The sequence below is a fragment of the Pagrus pagrus genome, assembly GCF_965226575.1.
Source record: "Pagrus pagrus genome assembly, chromosome: 7".
NCBI lineage: Eukaryota > Metazoa > Chordata > Actinopteri > Spariformes > Sparidae > Pagrus > Pagrus pagrus.
The window spans coordinates 708395-729195 of NC_140191.1; the positions used below are offsets into that span (position 1 = coordinate 708395).

The 20801-nt window shown below is 46.3% G+C and overlaps 1 protein-coding gene across 1 annotated transcript in view; it reads left to right on the forward strand.

Annotated features, from left to right (window-relative positions):
* cpne4a (copine IVa) overlaps positions 1-20801 on the forward strand; it is a 66562-nt gene that overhangs the window by 38963 nt on the left and 6798 nt on the right. The window contains exons 9-14 of the mRNA XM_084357993.1: positions 3162-3260; positions 8559-8645; positions 13297-13356; positions 16723-16856; positions 17838-17892; positions 20212-20263. Coding sequence (XP_084214119.1) covers positions 3162-3260; positions 8559-8645; positions 13297-13356; positions 16723-16856; positions 17838-17892; positions 20212-20263 — 487 coding nt within the window. The remainder of the gene's footprint in view (positions 1-3161; positions 3261-8558; positions 8646-13296; positions 13357-16722; positions 16857-17837; positions 17893-20211; positions 20264-20801) is intronic.

Genomic DNA, 20801 nt, shown 5'->3' on the forward strand with positions numbered 1-20801 from the left:
CTCCTCCTGATGATATAAAGTCAGGCTCAGCCATCGTCTCCTCCTGATGATATAAAGTCAGGCTCAGCCATCGTCTCCTCCTGATGATATAAAGTCAGGCTCAGCCATCGTCTCCTCCTGATGATATAAAGTCAGGCTCAGCCATCGTCTCCTCCTGATGATATAAAGTCAGGCTCAGCCATCATCTCCTCCTGATGATATAAAGTCAGGCTCAGCCATCATCTCCTCCTGATGATATAAAGTCAGGCTCAGTCATCGTCTCCTCCTGATGATATAAAGTCAGGCTCAGTCATCGTCTCCTCCTGATGATATAAAGTCAGGCTCAGTCATCGTCTCCTCCTGATGATATAAAGTCAGGCTCAGTCATCGTCTCCTCCTGATGATATAAAGTCAGGCTCATCTCAACAGGCTAATCAATAACAACAGTGTTTGTAATATTCACCTTGATCTTCATGAATCAGTGATACGCCGTATTCCCTCTAAGAACGGTGATTGGTGTCCTGTTACCATGGAAAACACCGGTTCTGATTCAGTGACGTGAGGCGCTGGACGTGAAGCCCATACTTCATGCAAGGCATCATGGGAGGAGTGAGATGGCTGTGGTAAGTACAGACGGTGTTGAGCGGCGTGTTGGGTGAGTCCTCCCTCAGATAGTTTCCTCTGACCTGCTGCTGATGATCACTTCACTGGAGGTCGTCGACCCTCAAAGCTCATCTCTGTGCTGCTGACAGGGCCCGACCTCTGGCCCCCGGGCTGATTGAAGGGCCGTCGGGTTGAAGAAGGACAGAAAATAACAAACGAGTAAAACGAATGATGGATGAGTTCCTCTGGAGACGTTCACTGCTGCGACGACACGTTACAGTGTCTCAACATGGAGTGAAGAAGTCTGGAGATTAGACCAGACTTCACCTGGATGAAGCTCAGATTAGAGAGTAGACCTTCATTTGAGTCGGAGCTCAGTACGTTTCTCTCAGGAACATTTTCAGACCGACTGATAAAAATCTACAATAATCATATTTAGAGGTGTCCACATGTCGAGGTGTCCACATGTCGAGGTGTCCACATGTCGAAGTGTCCACATGTCGAAGTGTCCACATGTCGAGGTGTCCACATGTCGAAGTGTCCACATGTCGAGGTGTCCACATGTCGAGGTGTCCACATGTCGAGGTGTCCACATGTCGAAGTGTCCGTGAACACACTGAACCTTACGTTGACATTAATATAGAAACGTGTGTATAATAACCTCTTCAGCCTCCAGTCTGAACCTCTGTCAGTCTCTTGTCTGAACGTAATAACGACAGCGTTCAGCAGGTCGTCACAGAGGAAACCTCCCAGCTGACTGACTGAAGCTGTGAGTGTGACAGCTCATTAAAACCTCTCAGGTAGATCAGTGAAGGCTTTACACCTGAACAGCTGCTAATTTATGAGGAAAGTGACAGAAGAAGGAGGAGGAGCAGGAGGAGGAGGAGGAGGAGGAGGAGGAGGAGGAGCAACAGCAGGAGGAGGAGGAGCAGGAGGAGGAGGAGGAGGAGGAGGAGGAGGAGGAGGAGCAACAGCAGGAGGAGGAGGAGGAGGAGCAGGAGCAGGAGGAGATTTTTGTTTCTGTCGTGATGTTCGGTTTAATGAGGAGGGAAGGAAACACACACACAGTTTCACACATTAATGTATGCATACAATGACACACACACACACACACACACACACACACACACACACACTCATCCTCTGATCTAATTGGCTCGCTCGCCCACTTGAGTCCTGTTGACCTTAACAAGAGAGCAGAGAAACATTGAGCTCCTTCGCCGTGTCGCCGACTCCGTCTCCATTAATTTGATTACATTTAATTCGTTTCATCAGCGGCACATTTAAAGGAGCAGTCCGTACGATACGACCAGAGTTTAGGTTTGAAACATGTAGAAACTGAAAGAAACAACAGTGTTGACGTTGTGTGTCTGCTGATGTTAGCATGCTAACCAGCTAGCCCCGTGTGTGTCGTCTCGGTGGAAAAATGGGTGTGAACCCTGAACTCAACATGTTCCTTCATGTTGAGCTGGTCACATTTAAAGTAACGTCACCAACAGTCCACTGCAGCGCCCCCTGATGGACGGAGGAAACAAGGCGGGAGCTCTGTGAAGTACTGAGTGCCACGCAGTGTTCACTGCATCCAGTGTATAGTATATGGAGTATATGGAAATTTATGGAAAATATAACGAAGATATATTTTAATACATTGGATAGAAAAATTCAGGATTAAACACGCACACACACACACACACACACACACGCACACACACACACACACACACACAGAGTAAATATCCCACTTGTTAACTGAAACTCCTGCATGAAAATATAAAAACATCGAATCACCACTCTGTTGAGATGAGAACTGGAGCAGGAAGGTGTGTGTGTGTGTGTGTGTGTGTTTGTGTGTGTGTGTGTGTGTGTGTGTGTGTGTGCGTGTGTGTGTGTGCGTGTGTGTCTGTATATTCATGAGATCGTGGTCTTCCTCTCTCGCTCTCAGATTGTTGGCGTTCTTCTTCACGGCCTCCGATCTATTTTTCATGAACTCTGTCAAACTGTCCTGGATCCTGTGATTTATTCTCCTGTTGCTCGCTCTGGTCCCAGTGCGACCAGTGAAGCTGTCCACTGGTTCCAGTGAAGGACTCGTCACACGGATGGAGCTGCAGCAGCAGTTCATGAAGTTATCTTCACTTTTCTTTCATATCGTAACAAACGATGATTGTCACAGTTCTGGTTTGATCGTCTCTTAATGTTCACAGTTCTGCATCAGGTTGTTCATTGTTTGAATTTGCTGAATCAGCTGCGACCTACAAACCAAAACAAACTGTGCTTTGGAGGCTGATTGTGTTTTTGGGAATGGATAAAAATATTCATGTTTGATGTAGTTTATCTTTTGTTCAGTCGGCTGTAAAATCTAATTTACTTCAAGGAGAAACCTCCAAACAAAGGATTTGTTTTAATAAACCGGCTTCTGATCTTCATCAAGAACAAACAGCTAATTAGAGACAGAACAGAGGAACAGCAGCAGCACGTTAATGACTGTAATCAGATGATTGTTAGTGTCTCAGAAGTCTCTCCGTAATGATCCGAATGTAAACAGAAGTTTCTCACAGTGTTTCTGTGATCTGTCCGCTCAGTGCACCGTGTGGGACTGGGACTCCAACGGGAAACACGACTACATCGGCGAGTTCGAGGCCACGTTCAAAGAGATGAGAGGAGCCATCGATGGACGACAGGTGAGCTGTGTGTGTGTGTGTGTGTGTGTGTGTGTGTGATATTCATCATAGTATTCATGTTTTGAAAAGGCATGAAATAATAAAAGTGATCTCTGGGTCGGCTGTCAGTGTGTCCATAATGAGTCCAGCAGTTTTAGGACTGCAGTGTTGGGCCGGAGTCCACTCAGCTTCCTCTGGAGTCACAGAAAGCTTCATACTACTTTGTTCACATCTGCATTCAGTCTCCCCAACACCTGCAAACACACTTAAATGTGTAAAGCTGGTGGAGTTGCCCTTTAATGATGTGTGTTTGGGGGCCGTTTGCCTCAGATTTTTCGGGGAGTGGTTGGAGGTGAATCTTCCGGGTGGAGGAGGAACGAGCCTGTGAGGCCGGATCTGTTCGCTCTGACAGAAAGTCCTGTTTCTCCTCCAGCTGAACGATCAGTGAGAGTCGGGCTGAGTGAACCTCGGCTCACACTGCTGCATCAGAGGAGCTCAGAGCAGGAGGAGACCAGTCTGACCTCCATCCAGCTACACACAGCGAGGTGCAGAGATGAGCCGGCTGCAGTCCAGATACTTTAATAAAATGTTGACCAATGGCTTGTTTAATTTACTGCATAAAATGCATTGTATTTTAAAGATGAAGCCATTTGATTGGATCAAAGAACATTATGAAGAAAAAGCAACTGTAAAGACTTCAGTCTTTCTGGTCACATGGCAGAAATACACTCAGATTTAAAAACAATGTGTCCTTTAACTCAGAAGAAGACAGAAGTTCAGCTGTGATATATATCTGATATACTAACGACAGTTTGCTGAGCTAGTTAGGACATGCTAACGTTTGCATCCAACATCCTCGCAACAAAACAAGGCTGCTGCAGCGTGCCAGTGATTCGTGTACCAAAGTTTCCCAATGCTAACATGCTAGCTTGCCGGCTGTGAGTACAACAATAGCCATGATGTTTTTTGTCCCCCCCACCCCCCCTCATTGAAATGAATGATGTACCATAGAAACAAAACGACCACAAAGAGACACATTGAAATGAATGGGAGAACGGCCAGTTTGGCTACAACACCTGATGTCTGAGTGAAGCTGTCGTCTTGTTGTTGGTGAGTTTTCTGTTTATCTCTCTGAGATGTTCAGCTTCCAGCAGCTCGTGTGTTTTCTCCTGCTGAGAACAGAAATCAGCAGCAGGACGCTCCGAGTGTCGACTGTTTGACCGGCTTCACCTTCACTCAAGCTGCGTCGCTAATGTGGCTACAAACCACAGTTAGCAGCCGACTGTGACCCTTGGAATTTTAAGCAGAATCCACCTGATCTCCGTCTCGTCCTGCGGCTCCAGGATTCCATGAAAGTGCCAATTAGCAGCGTGGCCGCCCTCTCAAAGCGCCTCGGGGCCGCGGCGCCTCTGGGTTTATTTAGACAAACGGTGTGATGTAATTACCCTGGACGCCGGCGGCAGAGGCAGAGCTAATGAAGACACAGCTGTCGAAAATAAAAGCTGTTTGAACAGAAATGAGGCAGCGGCTAATTAAAGTGTCCGTTAACGCCGCTCTGCCTGCAAACGCTCAGGTTGTGTGTTTTCTCTGCTGATTCCCTGAAGATGACAACAGCTCACTAACAATGTGAGGATCCTCCTTCGCTCTCAGCCGCCTCATTATCAGAGAGGACGAGCTGAATGTGTTCAGCGACTGTGTGATAAAATGTTTTCATTAACCCGTCCACTCAGACGCCACGCAGCCTCCACTTAGACAAATCTAAATAAAGTCCATCTTCTGTAGGACAGTGAGACTGTAGACACACAGACATTAAGGTGATGAATCATTTATTTCACTGTCACATGGCTACAGGACGAAGTTATTGATCCCCTCACCTTTCACTGTCAGGACGCTCTCCTCCAGCTCCCTGATCACATGGACACCAGCAGACGAGATGAAGGAATATTATTGTTTCACTTCATCAGAGACTTCATCAGCCCGTCTCTCATTACTCAGCTCCAAGCTCATTGTTCCTACTGCAGATGTCTTTGTGTTATAGGTGAGGAGCCATCCCCATTGTATGATTCATGGCCACAAAGACACACAAAGACACACAAAGACACACAAAGACACACAAAGACATACAAAGACAGAGGGTCTTCTCGCTCCTCGGGTGACCCAGAAATCAATCATGTCACCGTCATGAAGGATGTCTCCATTCCTGTTCCTGAAGAGGACGAGGAGCTGGAGGAGAGAGGACGAGGGGGTGGAGGAGAGGGGACGAGGAGCTGGAGGAGAGAGGACGAGGAGGTGGAGGAGAGAGGAGGAGGAGGTGGAGGAGAGAGGACGAGGAGCTGGAGGAGAGAGGATGAGGAGCTGGAGGAGAGAGGACGAGGAGCTGGAGGAGAGAGGACGAGGGGGTGGAGGAGAGGGGACGAGGAGCTGGAGGAGAGAGGATGAGGAGCTGGAGGAGAGAGGACGAGGAGCTGGAGGAGAGAGGACGACGAGGAGGTGGAGGAGAGAGGACGAGGAGGTGGAGGAGAGAGGAGGTGGAGGAGAGGGGACGAGGAGCTGGAGGCTGCCGGAGGGGAAGCAGGAGTGAAGATACGAGGGACCATCCATCACTGAAGTCTTACATGAGACCTACACACCCTTTATTAGAAATGTGTCAGTGTGATGCCACATCACAGGGACAAATAGCACATTACACTCAGGTGTAAACTCACTGCCAACCTTGGACTTTAGTTGTTGATGGTGGAGTGGAGATGATTGGACCTGTGGTAACTAACTGATTACAAAAAGACTGTAAAAGAACGTATTTTATCCATCAGAAGGATTTCTCTGTATTTTACCTTTTTTATCCTGAACGACCACAAAGACACAAAATGAGTGCAGAGCCACTTAAAACAACTTTTATTTATTTATTATTTGAGTCTTGCACGTTAGAAACGAGCTCCGAGGATCAAATGTGTTTCTTAACCTGCACTTTAAATTTAAAAGTAGAAAATGTTAATACACATCTGAAATGTTAAAGTCTTGCCCTGAATGGACGAGTGTACCTTTTACTGACAGCTGAGAGAGTCTGAAGGTCTGTAGAGAACTTCATGGTGAGATCTGATGTTCTGTAGGTTCTGTAGGCTCTGTAGGCTCTGTAGGTTCTGTAGGTTCTGTAGGTTCTGTAGGCTCTGTAGGTTCTGTAGGTTCTGAAGGTTCTGTAGGCTCTGTAGGTTCTGTAGGTTCTGAAGGTTCTGTAGGCTCTGTAGGTTCTGTAGGCTCTGTAGGTTCTGTAGGTTCTGAAGGTTCTGTAGGCTCTGTAGGTTCTGTAGGTTCTGAAGGTTCTGTAGGTTCTGTAGGTTCTGTAGGCTCTGTAGGTTCTGTAGGTTCTGAAGGTTCTGTAGGCTCTGTAGGTTCTGTAGGTTCTGAAGGTTCTGTAGGTTCTGTAGGCTCTGTAGGTTCTGTAGGCTCTGTAGGCTCTGTAGGCTCTGTAGGTTCTGTAGGTTCTGTAGGCTCTGTAGGTTCTGTAGGTTCTGAAGGTTCTGTAGGCTCTGTAGGTTCTGTAGGTTCTGTAGGTTCTGAAGGTTCTGTAGGTTCTGTAGGTTCTGTAGGCTCTGTAGGTTCTGTAGGTTCTGTAGGTTCTGAAGGTTCTGTAGGCTCTGTAGGTTCTGAAGGTTCTGTAGGCTCTGTAGGTTCTGTAGGTTCTGTAGGTTCTGAAGGTTCTGTAGGCTCTGTAGGTTCTGTAGGTTCTGAAGGTTCTGTAGGTTCTGTAGGCTCTGTAGGTTCTGTAGGTTCTGAAGGTTCTGTAGGTTCTGTAGGCTCTGTAGGTTCTGTAGGTTCTGTAGGTTCTGTAGGTTCTGAAGGTTCTGTAGGCTCTGTAGGTTCTGTAGGTTCTGAAGGTTCTGTAGGTTCTGTAGGCTCTGTAGGTTCTGTAGGTGCGCTCAGCTCCACTGTGAATTCACTGAAACAGGAGATCTGTTGGTCCTGCTGTTCTCCAGCAGAGGAGAACCGTTTTACTCCTTCACAGGAAACAATGCGAGCAGTCGGTGGAGGCCCGTCGGGAACCCCCGCTCTCTCTTCTTCTGCTCAGAGTTTATTTATTGGCCTCCTTCCTCTGCTGACAGTCTGCTCCCGGCCGCCGGCACAGAATCCCTCAGAGCTGAAGCCTCCAGAGACGATCCGTTCACCCTCCTCCATCCATCTACCCAGACACCAGTAGAGCCTGAGCTGCTGTGTGTCGCCGGGTCTCCGCGGGCACACGTAATGGAGTCGGAGTGAATCCTCTGTGGTCTAGTTTGGGTGGCTGAAGGATTGTCTTTGGCTCAGAGGGTTTGTGGTTAACACCGCCATCTAACAGCCTCTGAATATAAAGCCGCCTGTTTCCTCCGCAGGCAGTTTGGGAGGCGTCTCTTCCTTCTGCTGAGGGCTGAGCTGTGATTTTTCTGACCGGTATTGTGTGTGATGTGGGTTTATTTAGTGTTAGATATACTTAAAGGATACGAAACATAACATGAACAAGTTTGTACCAGACATAATCGCAAATCTAATGTCACTCAGGAAGCGGACCACCTGAAGAGGTAGTGACGCTGCGACGTGTCTGCTGAGGAGTTAACTGACGGAGCTTCACCCTAAATTCACTCTGATCTCTGTGGACTGAAGAGATTATTTAGAAATGTTTAAAATTACCCAGCTGTGTTATTATAGTCGTGCTTCTCTGATAATGACCTTAATGTGAGAAAGATTACCGGATCAGATCTGATGAAGGCTGAATTATTGTCTCCCTGATCAGCGTCAAACTGACTGATGGGAGAATAGCTTCAGCAGGCTCTTATTCTGAAATCTCCTGAGCAGGTGATTGGACGCTGCTGCTGCTGCAGGTTGTTTGTTTCCCATCATCAGTAACATCAGGACGCCACGAGCGGCGACAAACAGCTTATCATCTCCACAGGCAGACACATTATCACTGTGAACACACACACGCACACGAGCACACACACACACGCACACACACACACACACACACACACACACACACACACACGCACACGCACACGCACACACACACACACAGCAGCTGGTTGGTGTTTATCTGCTCTCTGAACATTCATCATCAGCTGTTCAGATACCAGCTGACCAGTAACATCCAATTATATTCATACAGGTGTTCATCATAACATGGACTTTGTTTGTACATGTGTATACGTTGTTATTGATTGATTGATTGATTGATTGATTGATTGATTGATTGAATGTCCTCTGTCTGTCTAGAGAATTTGTTTATTTCTCTGCATTTTGTTAATTTGGGGCTAATGACCTGAGAATAACTTCTCGTTTGTGTGATTTCAGGTGCAGTGGCCGTGCATAAACCCCAAATACAGAGTCAAGAAGAAGAATTACAAGAACTCTGGGATCGTCATCCTGAACCAGTGCAAGGTGGCTGACATGTTGAAACACACACATCAACCAACATGAGTTTCATGCAGCTGGAACGGCTACTTTTGACAAACCAAACTCTAACGTCAGGAGCTGGCAATGACCATTTAAGTCACGTTTTATTTAATGAGGACAAATTTTAAAAGCAAATATTCCACATGGAGTGGCACAGAGCTCTGTCCTGAGCCCAGTGCTCTTCAGATCCATTAACACCGAATTGATGTTTATCGCTATGCAGATGACCTCCGACTCTATGTAGCTGTTGATCCTGTGAAATGATCTGTCCTGTTGTTAAATCATTTCTTTAAAAAGAAAATACTTATTTGTTATGACGTGCAGTGTGTCCATCGGTCCTTCCCTCATTCACAACAGAAGACAAGAGCAAAATATCCCAATAGTTACAACCGGCAAAAAGTTCACTCAGTCTGTAATTTCTGCCGATAGGGATCTTCTAATCCAAACAAAACGAAAGCTTTACGTACCGTCGCATCATTGGAGTTGTTGTTTATTAACGGATGGAGATCGCGCAAATGACTTTTTAATGTTTGGGATTAAGAAGTGGATTTATCTTCACTCCTATTTATCAGCCTGACTGCAGCAATGATCCACGATCAGCGAGTAATCTGGCAAATAATGATGATGAAAGTCTATCTGACGTGACTCCGACACAGATGTTCTCAGACGAGGTAATGTGTTAAAGTTTCCTTCACGTTATGTTTGGTCTCGTTCTCAGACTTCCTTCCTCTCCTGAAGTTACAGCGACAGACGACCAGATGAAACTCACCGTCACCTCGAGGAAACTTACGGATTTCTCTGGTTTGAACTTTGTTGGAAACATCTGTGATGATGTGAGAACATAACTCAACAACATGTAGAACAAAGGTCGAGGTATTTTAGGACAGTGGAAGGAACGATGATGCTTTAAAAAAACTAGAGAGTTGTCAACATCGTGGCCTGAGTGAATGGTTCTCATAATCTCTACTAGGAGATTGTGATAAAACAGCAGCGTCTCACTCTGTCTGTCCCTCAGGAGACGTCCTGCTGCTGACTTAGTGTTCATCGTCACTCTCAGTCCAACTCGAGTGTTTTTAGTTTGATTTCCACTGAACGATTTCTGTCGGAGATGCTTCATGAAAACAGTCCTGACAGTAAAACTGAGTCTGGATATTAATTAAATGTAATTCAACCTCATTACTTTTTATCTGTCAGACGTCCAGCCTGTTGTTTTCATCCACACACTGTCAGGGAGGCTGATGAAGAAACAGAAGCATACATCTTATTATTTAATAATGAATCCTCATCGTATCTGGAGGCCAATTAGGATCCAAACTCTCGTCACTGCTGAAAAAGTGGCTCTTTGTAGAAGCTCTTTTCTTTTGAACAGTAGAAACTGGATCTTTACATTTCTTATAAAATGTCTCATCAGTGGATTCATTTTAAAAGTTTCCTCCCAGATTTAAACATCACAGCAAACAGTTTAGGGCATTAAATCTTATTCTTCAAGCAAAGTGAAGCTTTTCTCGGCGCTCTGCTCCTCTTCTTGTTTTCTCCGAGGCGTCTGGGTGGCAGACTGTTAGAGGAACCAATTATGTAGCGCTGAGCAGCCTGACTAACCTGACATTTCCTGCCAGACGATGCTTAACGGCGCTCAGACGCCAAGCGAGGGGAGTCTTGGGAATCCTGCCGCCGAATGAAAGCCAGATAACATTTAGCCCGATGACACTCGACACATGAAGAGTTCCCGCTTCAAAATGAGTTAACGCCCGCTTGAAATGAGCGACACAGGATGAGGTGTAGCACAACACAGAGACAGCTGACTGAGCGGTGACGGCTGCGAGGTAATTTACACTTGATGGATGAGCAGAGGCAGGAAATGAAGCCACATGTTTTAAGAGGCGAGTTGGTGTTGAGATGACACAATGAGAGCAGGTTAACGGGCCGGATCACTAACGAACCGCTGGTAACGATGGATCATCCGTCTTCAGCTGCTGCTCTGCCCTCGATACATCAGCTGATGTTTAATGATAATCCTGGAGATTCCCTCTGAGCTCATTCTGTCAGCAGCCGGGGCCACGAGCAGGAGGTCAGGGGCCCCTCCTGCAGCGGGGAATACAACACATTTGCTACATTGACCTGAATATTTGTATTTTATGGTTTATTCCTGTACTTCACTGCATTCTTGAGGACAGTATCGTCTGTTCGGGCTGTTCACTACACGATTATCAGGCCATCTTAATCCTTCTTTTTTCTTTTTTTGGCAAATACATTTCGAATATGAGAGCTGAAGAGAATCTGTAACCAGAGCTGTAAAACCAACAGTCACATTCTGGACACTTCCAAAACAAACGCACAGTAAAACAGTAAAACAGTAAAACAGTATAAAGTGTGTTGTCCTTTAAGGTCAGTTTGTTTATTCAGTTTATTCATCATGAAAACAAAGAGAGCCAATGAGGATCTATCTCTGCTCATTAACATTTATTCAACAAAACTACAGACTGCTCCTTTAAAGTCTCTGCAAAGCTAACAGCTGCACTGTTGAATCTGTAGTAATAATCATATTTAATATTAGTTATTCTGTAAAGCTGTCAGAGCGACGCAGCAGAAGCCTGAAATAAAAACATTCAGGATGTGAATATATTATAAAATATATATGATGTGTTCCTCTCCTCAGGGAGCAGCGTGTTGTTGCACCTTCTCTTCCTGCTCCTGCAGTTTTCTTCTCTTTGAGCTCATTATCTGTGTTTACGAGTCTCGCTGGGAGAAGCGGGTCAGCGCTCCCGTCATGTGACGACTCAGCAGGAAAACCTCTCTGGTCCCGCTGGGTGTTCGAGGGGCTGCAACACAAAACCAGGTTACCTGCACGGCAGCTCGGCACTGATCGCTTTACAGTTACACAAGTTCAGATGAGACGTCGTCTGGTGGTCTGACTTCTGCTCTGATCAGTGAGTCTAACTTTCTTTTTAAGAGTTACAGCGTTACAGTCGCTACAAGGTCAGGAGAGAGTGAGTGAAGCTTGAACTGAAGAAGCAGAAACAGAAGATTGGTCTCAGACCATCATGACGAATTACTGGTCAGTACGTGGTCACGCGTCCACAGCGTGACACACTGAGGACATCATGAGCCGTGTCTCGGGCTGTGGGCCGCATCCTTCAGTCTGTGAGGGAGTGGCCTCTGGTCTGCGGGGGAAATTCCTGTACGCGCCACCATCTCTCCTCGACCACCAAGCGCCGCTCCTGTCGCCTAGCAACCTTGACAGTAACTGTTAACGTTTACATCGTTAGCCATCCGGGCGATTTAAAACCCAACGCTTACATTAAAAAGTGTCTCCACCATCCTGTCCAACAAATCCAACCATCGCCAGCGTGCAATGAATCCTGGGATACGGTGTCCCAGATGGTTTCATCAGACCCGTTTGGGACCCGGCCCTCCTCTACATCTTAACCAGGCTGGCAAATAATGACTCTTTTCATTAGTGACTAATCTGATGATCATTTGTTTTATCAAATCTGAACAAAGACCTCCTGCAGCAGAGTCCTGTGTATATTTATATTTATACATATTTATTATAAAATAACCTCCTGAAGGTCTGAAGTGACAAAGATATGAAACTATTCAGATTACTGAGATAAACAAAGAAAATCAGCAGATACTTGAAATGACTTCAATAAATCCTTGATCATTATCATAGTTGCAGATTAATTTTCTAGTTGCAGCTTCGATCTCACCTCAAACATTTCTCCTCTTCCACAACATGCTGTTCAAGAAAATGTCTGCTGTGAAACACGCAGCAGCTGCAGATAATACCTGTAATCTGTGTGGATGCAGCCTTTGTTTTGTTTTGGCTCATATTTCCACACGCTCAGTTTGTAATGAAAGCTTTCTGTCGTGTCCGTCAAGGTTATTTTCTCCTCCAGAGCCACAGAAGAAACTGAGACAACTGATTATATGTTAAATTGTTTGTTGAACTCTCCTGACAACCATCAAACAGACAAGTTCAAGTGTTAAAATGTCTCCCGGCAGCAGCGTCACACTGAGCAGGAAGCTGCTGCTGCTGTTTTTTGTAAAAAGGGATGAAAGACACACAGAGGCAGGAAGGTGAAGAACAAACAGAGCTTCAATTATGAGCCGATATCCAAAATCCAGAAAGCAACAAGGCCGTCGAACAGGAGCCGGCACCAACAAACAACAAACCACGAAGCCATGAGGAACAAATCAGGAGCACGATGAACAAATGAAACACAGGTGTACACAGGGAAGAGGTGGGAAAAGACAAAGACAGGAAGTCAGATGTCACAATAAGACACATGAGGACGAATTCTACAAAATAAAACAGGAAACATCTGAACAGTCGACAGAACAAAGGTCGTTTCTGAAACCACCAAACTTTACACTTCTTTAAGTTCAGTTTGATGTTGTGACAACGCTGGCATTAGGTTCTGGTTCTGGTTCTGGTATAGTTATATATTAGGTTCTGGTTCGGTTTCGACACAAAGCCACTTAAAATACCACAAACACAGCTGGAAAATGTCCCGACGTCTCGTAACAAACATCCAGTGGTTTCATGCTCACAGACACTGAACGCAGTCTCTGGCTGCTCGACTCTCCTCCGTGAATCTGATTGGACGCTAACAGTCAGTTTTTCTGTCTGCAGATCATCAAGATGCACTCGTTCCTGGATTACATCATGGGAGGCTGTCAGATCCAGTTCACTGTGAGCACGCACACACACACACACACACACACACACACACACACACACACGTGCCCTGTTCTTTCAAAGTAGCTCTGATGTCACCATGGAAACGGTTACCACAGCGACACGTTCAGCAGCCTCTGTCCCAGTTAACAGCAGCTGATCTCACTGGGATGTGACCAGTTTAACCAGTCTGACGATGATGATGATGATGACGATGATGATGTTCTCGTTTCATGTTGGAGTCGAAGGAGACGACTTTACGTTTCTCAGAAGATTCTGTTAACAGACAGAAGAATCCGGTTTCTCCATGTTTTTAGTCATAAATGTTATAAATCAGACTGTAAATGATTCGTGAGCTGTTCAAACCTTCAGAATAACATTAAATTGACCACATTTCTGTGTTTTTATCTGAGAAATGAAAAACGGCCGATTCTGGTTTCACATGTTTTGACCGAGTTCACTTCTGAAGCAGAAGAATGAGAGCGACGTGACGCTGATGGTCTCTGCTGGCCCGTCTTCTGTCGCCAGACAGAGACATTTTTCATTTTGTGGTAAGAACAGGGACATTTCTGGGGGACAGTTCCGGACAGTGTCCTGTCCCCAGAAACAAGGACAGGACACCCTGAAATAGAGAGAGAGATGAGTGAAGGATTCAAACTCAGATATCATCTAAACTTCTCCAGATGATTTCTGACGTTACGACAATTAGTTTCTGTATTAATATATATAAATATGCAAATGAGGCTAATAATCTCATTAAATATGTGATAGTTATGATAAATGTCCAGAACAGAGTTCTGAACTAAAATAAAACCTAAATGTGGATTTGGACATTTTGTTTCCTCCAGTCTGAGAGAAGAACTCAGTCTGACCCTTCACCTGTCGTGTCTCCTCTTAATTGGACAGGAAACCACCCAGTGCATGCTGGGATACAGCTGGCCTCTCTGTGACTCAGAGGAAAACTGACTTTACTTCTGTTTTAATAACTTTAAATCAGTCAGAGATGTAAACATGATGTCTGTCGGCTCCTTCCAGCCGTCAACACGTGTAAACACTCAACTCAGCAGCACAACAAAGCGGCATCACTTCCTGCCGCAGAGCGACAAGCCGCCGCCGCCGCCGCCGCCGTCGCCGCCGTCGCCTGAATGTTTAAACGTTTAATCAGCGTCGTCGGGGACAACCTGCCACTCAGTCAGGAGCAGAAGAGAGCAAAGTGTTTCTCTCCTCATGTATTTTTGAAGCAGTAATCCGGAGAGGTTTAATCGCTGGAGGCCACAAACTCACTCAACATGTAAACGAGGCAGGAAGCTGCAGTTCAGTCAGAACACAGAGCGAGCTGTGTTTCTGTGCAGCAGCCGGTCCAATCAGCTGTTTGTCTGTCGGTTCAGGTCGTCTCCAGAGGAAACTCCGTCTGACTGCAGGTTGTTTTAGTTCACAGTCGACTGGATGCAGAAAACGTTTCTCTCACATTAAATTCTTTCTTTCTTCTCGTCTTTACAGACAAACACTTTGTTTTCCCTCCAGAACCTCCACTTAGATTCTGACGAGCTGGGCTTAGAGACAGCTCAGATATTTGTACTGTTTACCATCTATTTAAGTTTAACTATACGACAAATACATTTATTACATTTATACAAATAATAATATTTATAATACATTTAACTTATATAGCACTTCTTAAAAATACTCAAAGACGCTTCACAGAAGAAACCAACAGAACAAAACACACAAAGGGACGATCAGACGGGGTTAAAGGTCGCAGGCAGGTTTAAAGAGGTGTGTTCTGAGGGATTTCTTGAATGTGGTCAGTGAGGAGGAGTCTCTGATGATCACCCAGAGGGTGGCAGTGTGCAGGTGGAGGAGCTCAGTCAGGTGGAGGAGCTCAGTCAGGTGGAGGAGCTCAGTCCGGTGGAGGAGCTCAGTCAGGTGGAGGAGCTCAGTCCGGTGGAGGAGCTCAGTCAGGTGGAGGAGGAGAAGTTTGAAGTGGATTCAGGGGGACACGGAGCCAGAGGAGGTTCTGGAGGGCGGGGCTGATGTGGTCACGGGTCCAGGAGCAGATTTCTGGTTCTCTTTGAGTTCTTTGAGCCTGTTGATTCTAAGTGCTGTATCGTAGTCAGCTGGACTTGTTTCAGTTTGTTGAAGACGTTTGAACAGAGGAGCTGTACTGAGTTCTCTCCCAGACAGCTCAACAACCGTTCACACCTGGACTCACCTGGCCTGAGCAACCCATACCATGTAAGGACACGCCCACACTGTGTAAGGACACGCCCACACGGTGTAAGGACACTCCCACACTATGTAAGGACACGCCCACACTATGTAAGGACACGCCCACACGCTGTAAGGACACTCCCACACTATGTAGGGACACGCCCATACCATGTTAGGACATGCCCACACTATGTAAGGACACGCCCACACGCTGTAAGGACATGCCCACACTCTGTAAGGACACTCCCACACTCTGTAAGGACACTCCCACACTATGTAAGGACACTCCCACACTATGTAAGGACACGTCCACACTATGTAAGGACACTCCCACACTATGTAAGGACACGTCCACACTATGTAAGGACACTCCCACACTATGTAAGGACATGCCCACACTATGTAAGGACACTCCCACACTATGTAAGGACACGTCCACACTATGTAAGGACACTCCCACACTCTGTAAGGACACGTCCACACTATGTAAGGACACGCCCACACGCTGTAAGGACACGTCCACACTATGTAAGGACACTCCCACACTATGTAAGGACACTCCCACACATAGCCTGCAGCTCCTCCAGTTCGTCTTCAACAAACTGAAACAAGTCCAGTTGACTACGATACAGTACCTAGTATTGTGGATGATGTACCATAGAGGACACTGTTGGTGATGGATGTGTGACAGAAGGCTGCCGGTGTTTTACGTGTTGTTTGAAGGAGACGAGTGGACAAAGATCACGCTGGTTACAGATGTGAGGGAGGATGTTCAGACTGATGGTTCGGTGCAGTCTGTCGGTGACAGGAGACGTGGAAACGAACTGTATCACAGGGCTGGAGCTATGCAGGAGCCACAGGGAGGTCTGCTCCTCCTCCGACAGCATTAAAACAACATTAAGACATTACCACCAACCATTACTGTGATCACAACTGATGAATTATTTAATGTAATGAGATTTATTTATGTTAATGATCCAAACCTGAGCCGCACACTTCAGTTCAGAGGAGGACGAGGCTACAGAAGACAAAAGGACTTCCACACGTCTCTGTCATCATGATTCATTTATCCATCTCTGCTCCCACAAGCTGAACATTATAACTGGAGCTCATATGAAGTCGGGGTTAAAGCTAACTGTGCTGGTCTCTGATTGGTCGTCGTTTCTCCAGGTAGCCATCGACTTCACGGCCTCTAACGGCGATCCTCGGAACAGCTGCTCTCTGCACTACATCCACCCGTTCCAGCCCAACGAGTACCTGAAGGCTCTGGTGGCCGTGGGGGAGATCTGCCAGGACTACGACAGGTGAGTCCACACCTGAGTCCCACGAAACACAGCAGCCAATCACATGAGTTTACTCATTACACGGTAAACGTTTCTCCAGCAGGGTGAAGCAGAGACAGGAAGCTGTGTGGTTTTTGTTCTGTGACTGAACGTTTTATTCGGGTGGAGACGAAGTGACGAGGAGAAGAAACTTCAGAGTGACGCTTTAATTAAAACTCCTCAGTCTTTGTGTCTCCTCCTGTTTGCTTCATTTGGCTGAGAGACTTAAAAACCCTTCACACCTTCTGTCCCACGCAGCCTTTTATTATATGACATTTTTAATAAAGGTTGAATTTTATTCTCTGTGAAGAGAAACCTTGAAGTTACAACAGAAACGTGAAACGTGAAACTGGAAAGAATGAGAGAGACTCCTGCAGAAAGCTGCTGTGTTTCTCTTCATGTTTAGATATTTTAAATCGACAGTGAGTTTTGGAGAAAAGCTCACAGGCTGTGCAGGAATATAAAGAGGAGACTGAGATTCAGGACTGCCGAGTTGTGACCGTTTAATTTATCGCCTGGAGTCGATGTGTGCAGACGCAAAATGTGAAAAGGTCACACACCTGCAGGGATTTATAACGAGTAAAAACCAAAGGAAAACTTTCCCAAGATCAGCAAAATATGTTCTGCACCAAATGTGATGAAGATCAAAAACAAGCAGGTGAATGAAAGCGAGCGGGAACATTAAAGCTAACAGCAGAACGTAAGCGGCGCTTTCAGACGACTATTTGTGTTCGACTCGTGTTTTTTTCTCTTCTTCCACTTTTCTTCACTTTCCCCTCGTGTGATCTGAGCAGGAAGTAATCAGCGCTCAGCTTCGCCACCACTCCCACAGCCAATCAGAAGTCATTTCTTTCTTTGTACTGAAATAGCAGCGGTCTGAATGAGCTCGTTAACTCCTGCTGTCAGCCAATCACAGGCCCTCCTCCAGCCTCTCACACTATCTCTGTTTCTTTTCTCTCGCAGTGACAAAATGTTCCCGGCGTTCGGCTTCGGCGCTCAGATCCCGCCTGACTACAAGGTAATTTAACTGCTCTGCTCGTCGTCTCTCCCAGCATGCTCTCTGTCAGCGGAGGAGGCCTGGAGAGCGCGAGGCGGACCCTGCCACCCGCCCGTGATTACCAGCCGACCTCCTCCTCCTCCTCGTCTCCCTGGGGCGCTGCTGGTTTCATGCTGCATTTTCTCTTCGTCCTAAAGTTTAAAGTACAGAAAGTCAAAGTGAGACTATGAAACTTTTCAACCAATGAAATCTGGAGTTCTGCTGCTACAGGCTGCGATCGGGTCGTACGACGAGCAGCGTCTGTCAGCTGACGTCGGCAAACTTTAGGAGGATTTCACGACGTAACTGATGCCACAGAGTCGAAGAGTCACATTTATAAAACGGACAGAAAACCACACATCAGTATGAATTTATCACAACTGACTCTGACGAGGTTGTGATTCTCCTGCTGGTTGTGAAGGAGTGTCACAGTTTCACATCAGAGAAGAAGCTCAGATTTCATAAACAAAGTGTTTCAGGTTCCTGTGCCTCAGTTCAGATGTGTGTTCGCTCTGATCAGCTCTGAGCTTCGTCTTGTTGCTTTGAGCATTAAAATGTAAAACGTTATGGATTCAGATACGAGTCAAACTAATTCTGAACCGCCTGCAGGAAGAATCAATATTTAAGAGTCCACTCTTGATTGTCTCTCTCTCCGACTGTTGTCTCTGCTCTCGTCACGCGACTGATTTAAAATTCATGCATTCGATCTGTGAGTTTCCTGGACACATCGATCTGTGACGGCTAGAAATACTGCAGCGGTTTAAAGTGACTCGCTCTGTCGGCAACAAGTTATTATTTATAGGTCTGCATCCGGACCTGGACAGCGGTCCACCTGTCAGGACGGCAGGTTAACAGACGGGACAGGTTTTTCTAACAAGGGGAAGAAAAGTCAGATTCAGTGTCACCATCATCTTGTACTTGGTGTTTGTGTCTCCAGCCGTCGTTGCTGCCTCACTGAACAGGAGGACACAGGAGCAGGACGTTCAGATGAAATCAGCTCCCTGTGTCACTATTTGAACCTTTTCTGATCTCATACAAGTCACAGGAGTGTTTCTCGGTGTGTGTCGTGGTATCTGGCGTCCACAGACTTCCTGCCTGACGTTCGTCACTCGCTCAGTTTGCTGCTGAAAGTGAATGAAACAGATCCAAAGAAGATGAAATACTGTAAAACACTGTACGTCTCCACGTTTCATTGTTTGAGCTGTTGAGGGAGAGAAGCTGCCTCTGCCTCCCAGCCTGCTGTAAACACAGTGTGTTCGCATAATGAACATTAATTCACTCCGACAGTAAAACAGAAGCAGACAGAGACGATGAGAAACACAACACACGCGGAGACGATCCGGCTCTGTGGCGTTCACACACATTAAAGGTCGCAGCGTTCGCAGCCTCGGGCAGATCTCCTTTAATCCTTTGAACAGTCGATCAGAGAGCCTGAAAATATGAAACATTAAATATCTTCTCCTTCTCTCAAAACAAAGCGGAGGAGTTAAAATGCTCTGCGCCTCCTGCAGCTCGCTGTTGGACATAAGGACACTTATGGAGATATGATATTGTCCTCCTCACTCTCAGCTTTACTCATCTACGGTTATTCTGAGTTCACCTTCAACAACAAGTTCGGCTTCAGTCTGAGGCTTCGGTCTCTCGGTGTCGTGTCCTGACAGCCGGCCGGCAGCGGCGAGCGAGAAGCTCTGAGCTCCTCCTGCCTGCACTCACACTCACTCTGCAGCGTGCCGGCTGTGATCGGGCTCGGCTGAGATGTTTGTGTGCTGGAGAAGGAACGAAGGAAACGTGACGTGTGAACTTTCACACGTGGAGTCAATGTTTCAAAATGTGACATTCAAATGACGTCACATTTGAACTGCTCATTTTTACAAGTGATTTGCCTTGTTCACCTGGTCACCTGATCAGCTGTTCACCTGGTCACCTGATCACCTGATCAGCTGGTCACCTGGTCACCTGATCACCTGGTCACCTGATCAGCTGGTCACCTGATCACCTGATCAGCTGGTCACCTGATCACCTGGTCACCTGATCAGCTGGTCACCTGATCAGCTGTTCACCTGGTCACCTGATCACCTGATCAGCTGGTCACCTGGTCACCTGATCACCTGACCAGCTGGTCTCCTGATCAGCTGGTCACCTGATCACCTGTTGAGGAGGTGAGAGTCAGTCAGAGGCTCAGATTAGATGAAGCAGGTGAAGCAGCAGAGGTGGAGTGTGTTATTTCATTGTTGAAGCTTTTTCTCTTATTTTCTGATGAAGAGCTCAAACACACTTCCTGTCCGTCCCCCCCCCCTCCAGGTCTCCCATGACTTTGCCGTGAATTTTAACGAGGACAACCCGGAGTGTGCAGGTAGGTGCTTTGATTTCCTGCTCTTTGAAAAAAAGAAAAGAAAATGAGTCAAATATTTGAAGTCCGAACACGGAGGAACGCTTTGATGTGAGATTAGTTTGACGGTGTCGAGGCTGCAGGTCGAAGCAGCTGCTTCAGCCTGAAGCCTCTCGGACCACGTCTGTGTTCACACGGCGACTCCAGATTATCATTTCATCAGATTCTGTATAAAAGGAGGAAGTCAACAGAAACAGTTGAAGCTCATCAGGCGTTGATGTCATCGACGGGTCGGTGCTGCTGATGTGTCTGAGCCGTCAGCAGCTGCTCAGTTACTGATCACTGTGTTACTGAAGAAAAGTTAAAAACATGAAGATCCTCAGTGAAGTCCTGAACTGTGATGTCTCTGACTCACCTGCAGAATTTGTCTGTTCATCACAGATCAGGTGAAAAAACCTGAATCCTTATCGAAGAGTTAAATGAACTAAAACAACAGTTTAACCAATAAATATGTTGAGAATATGTGAGAATTTGTCTTCAAGACTGCAGCTTGTACGTCTGA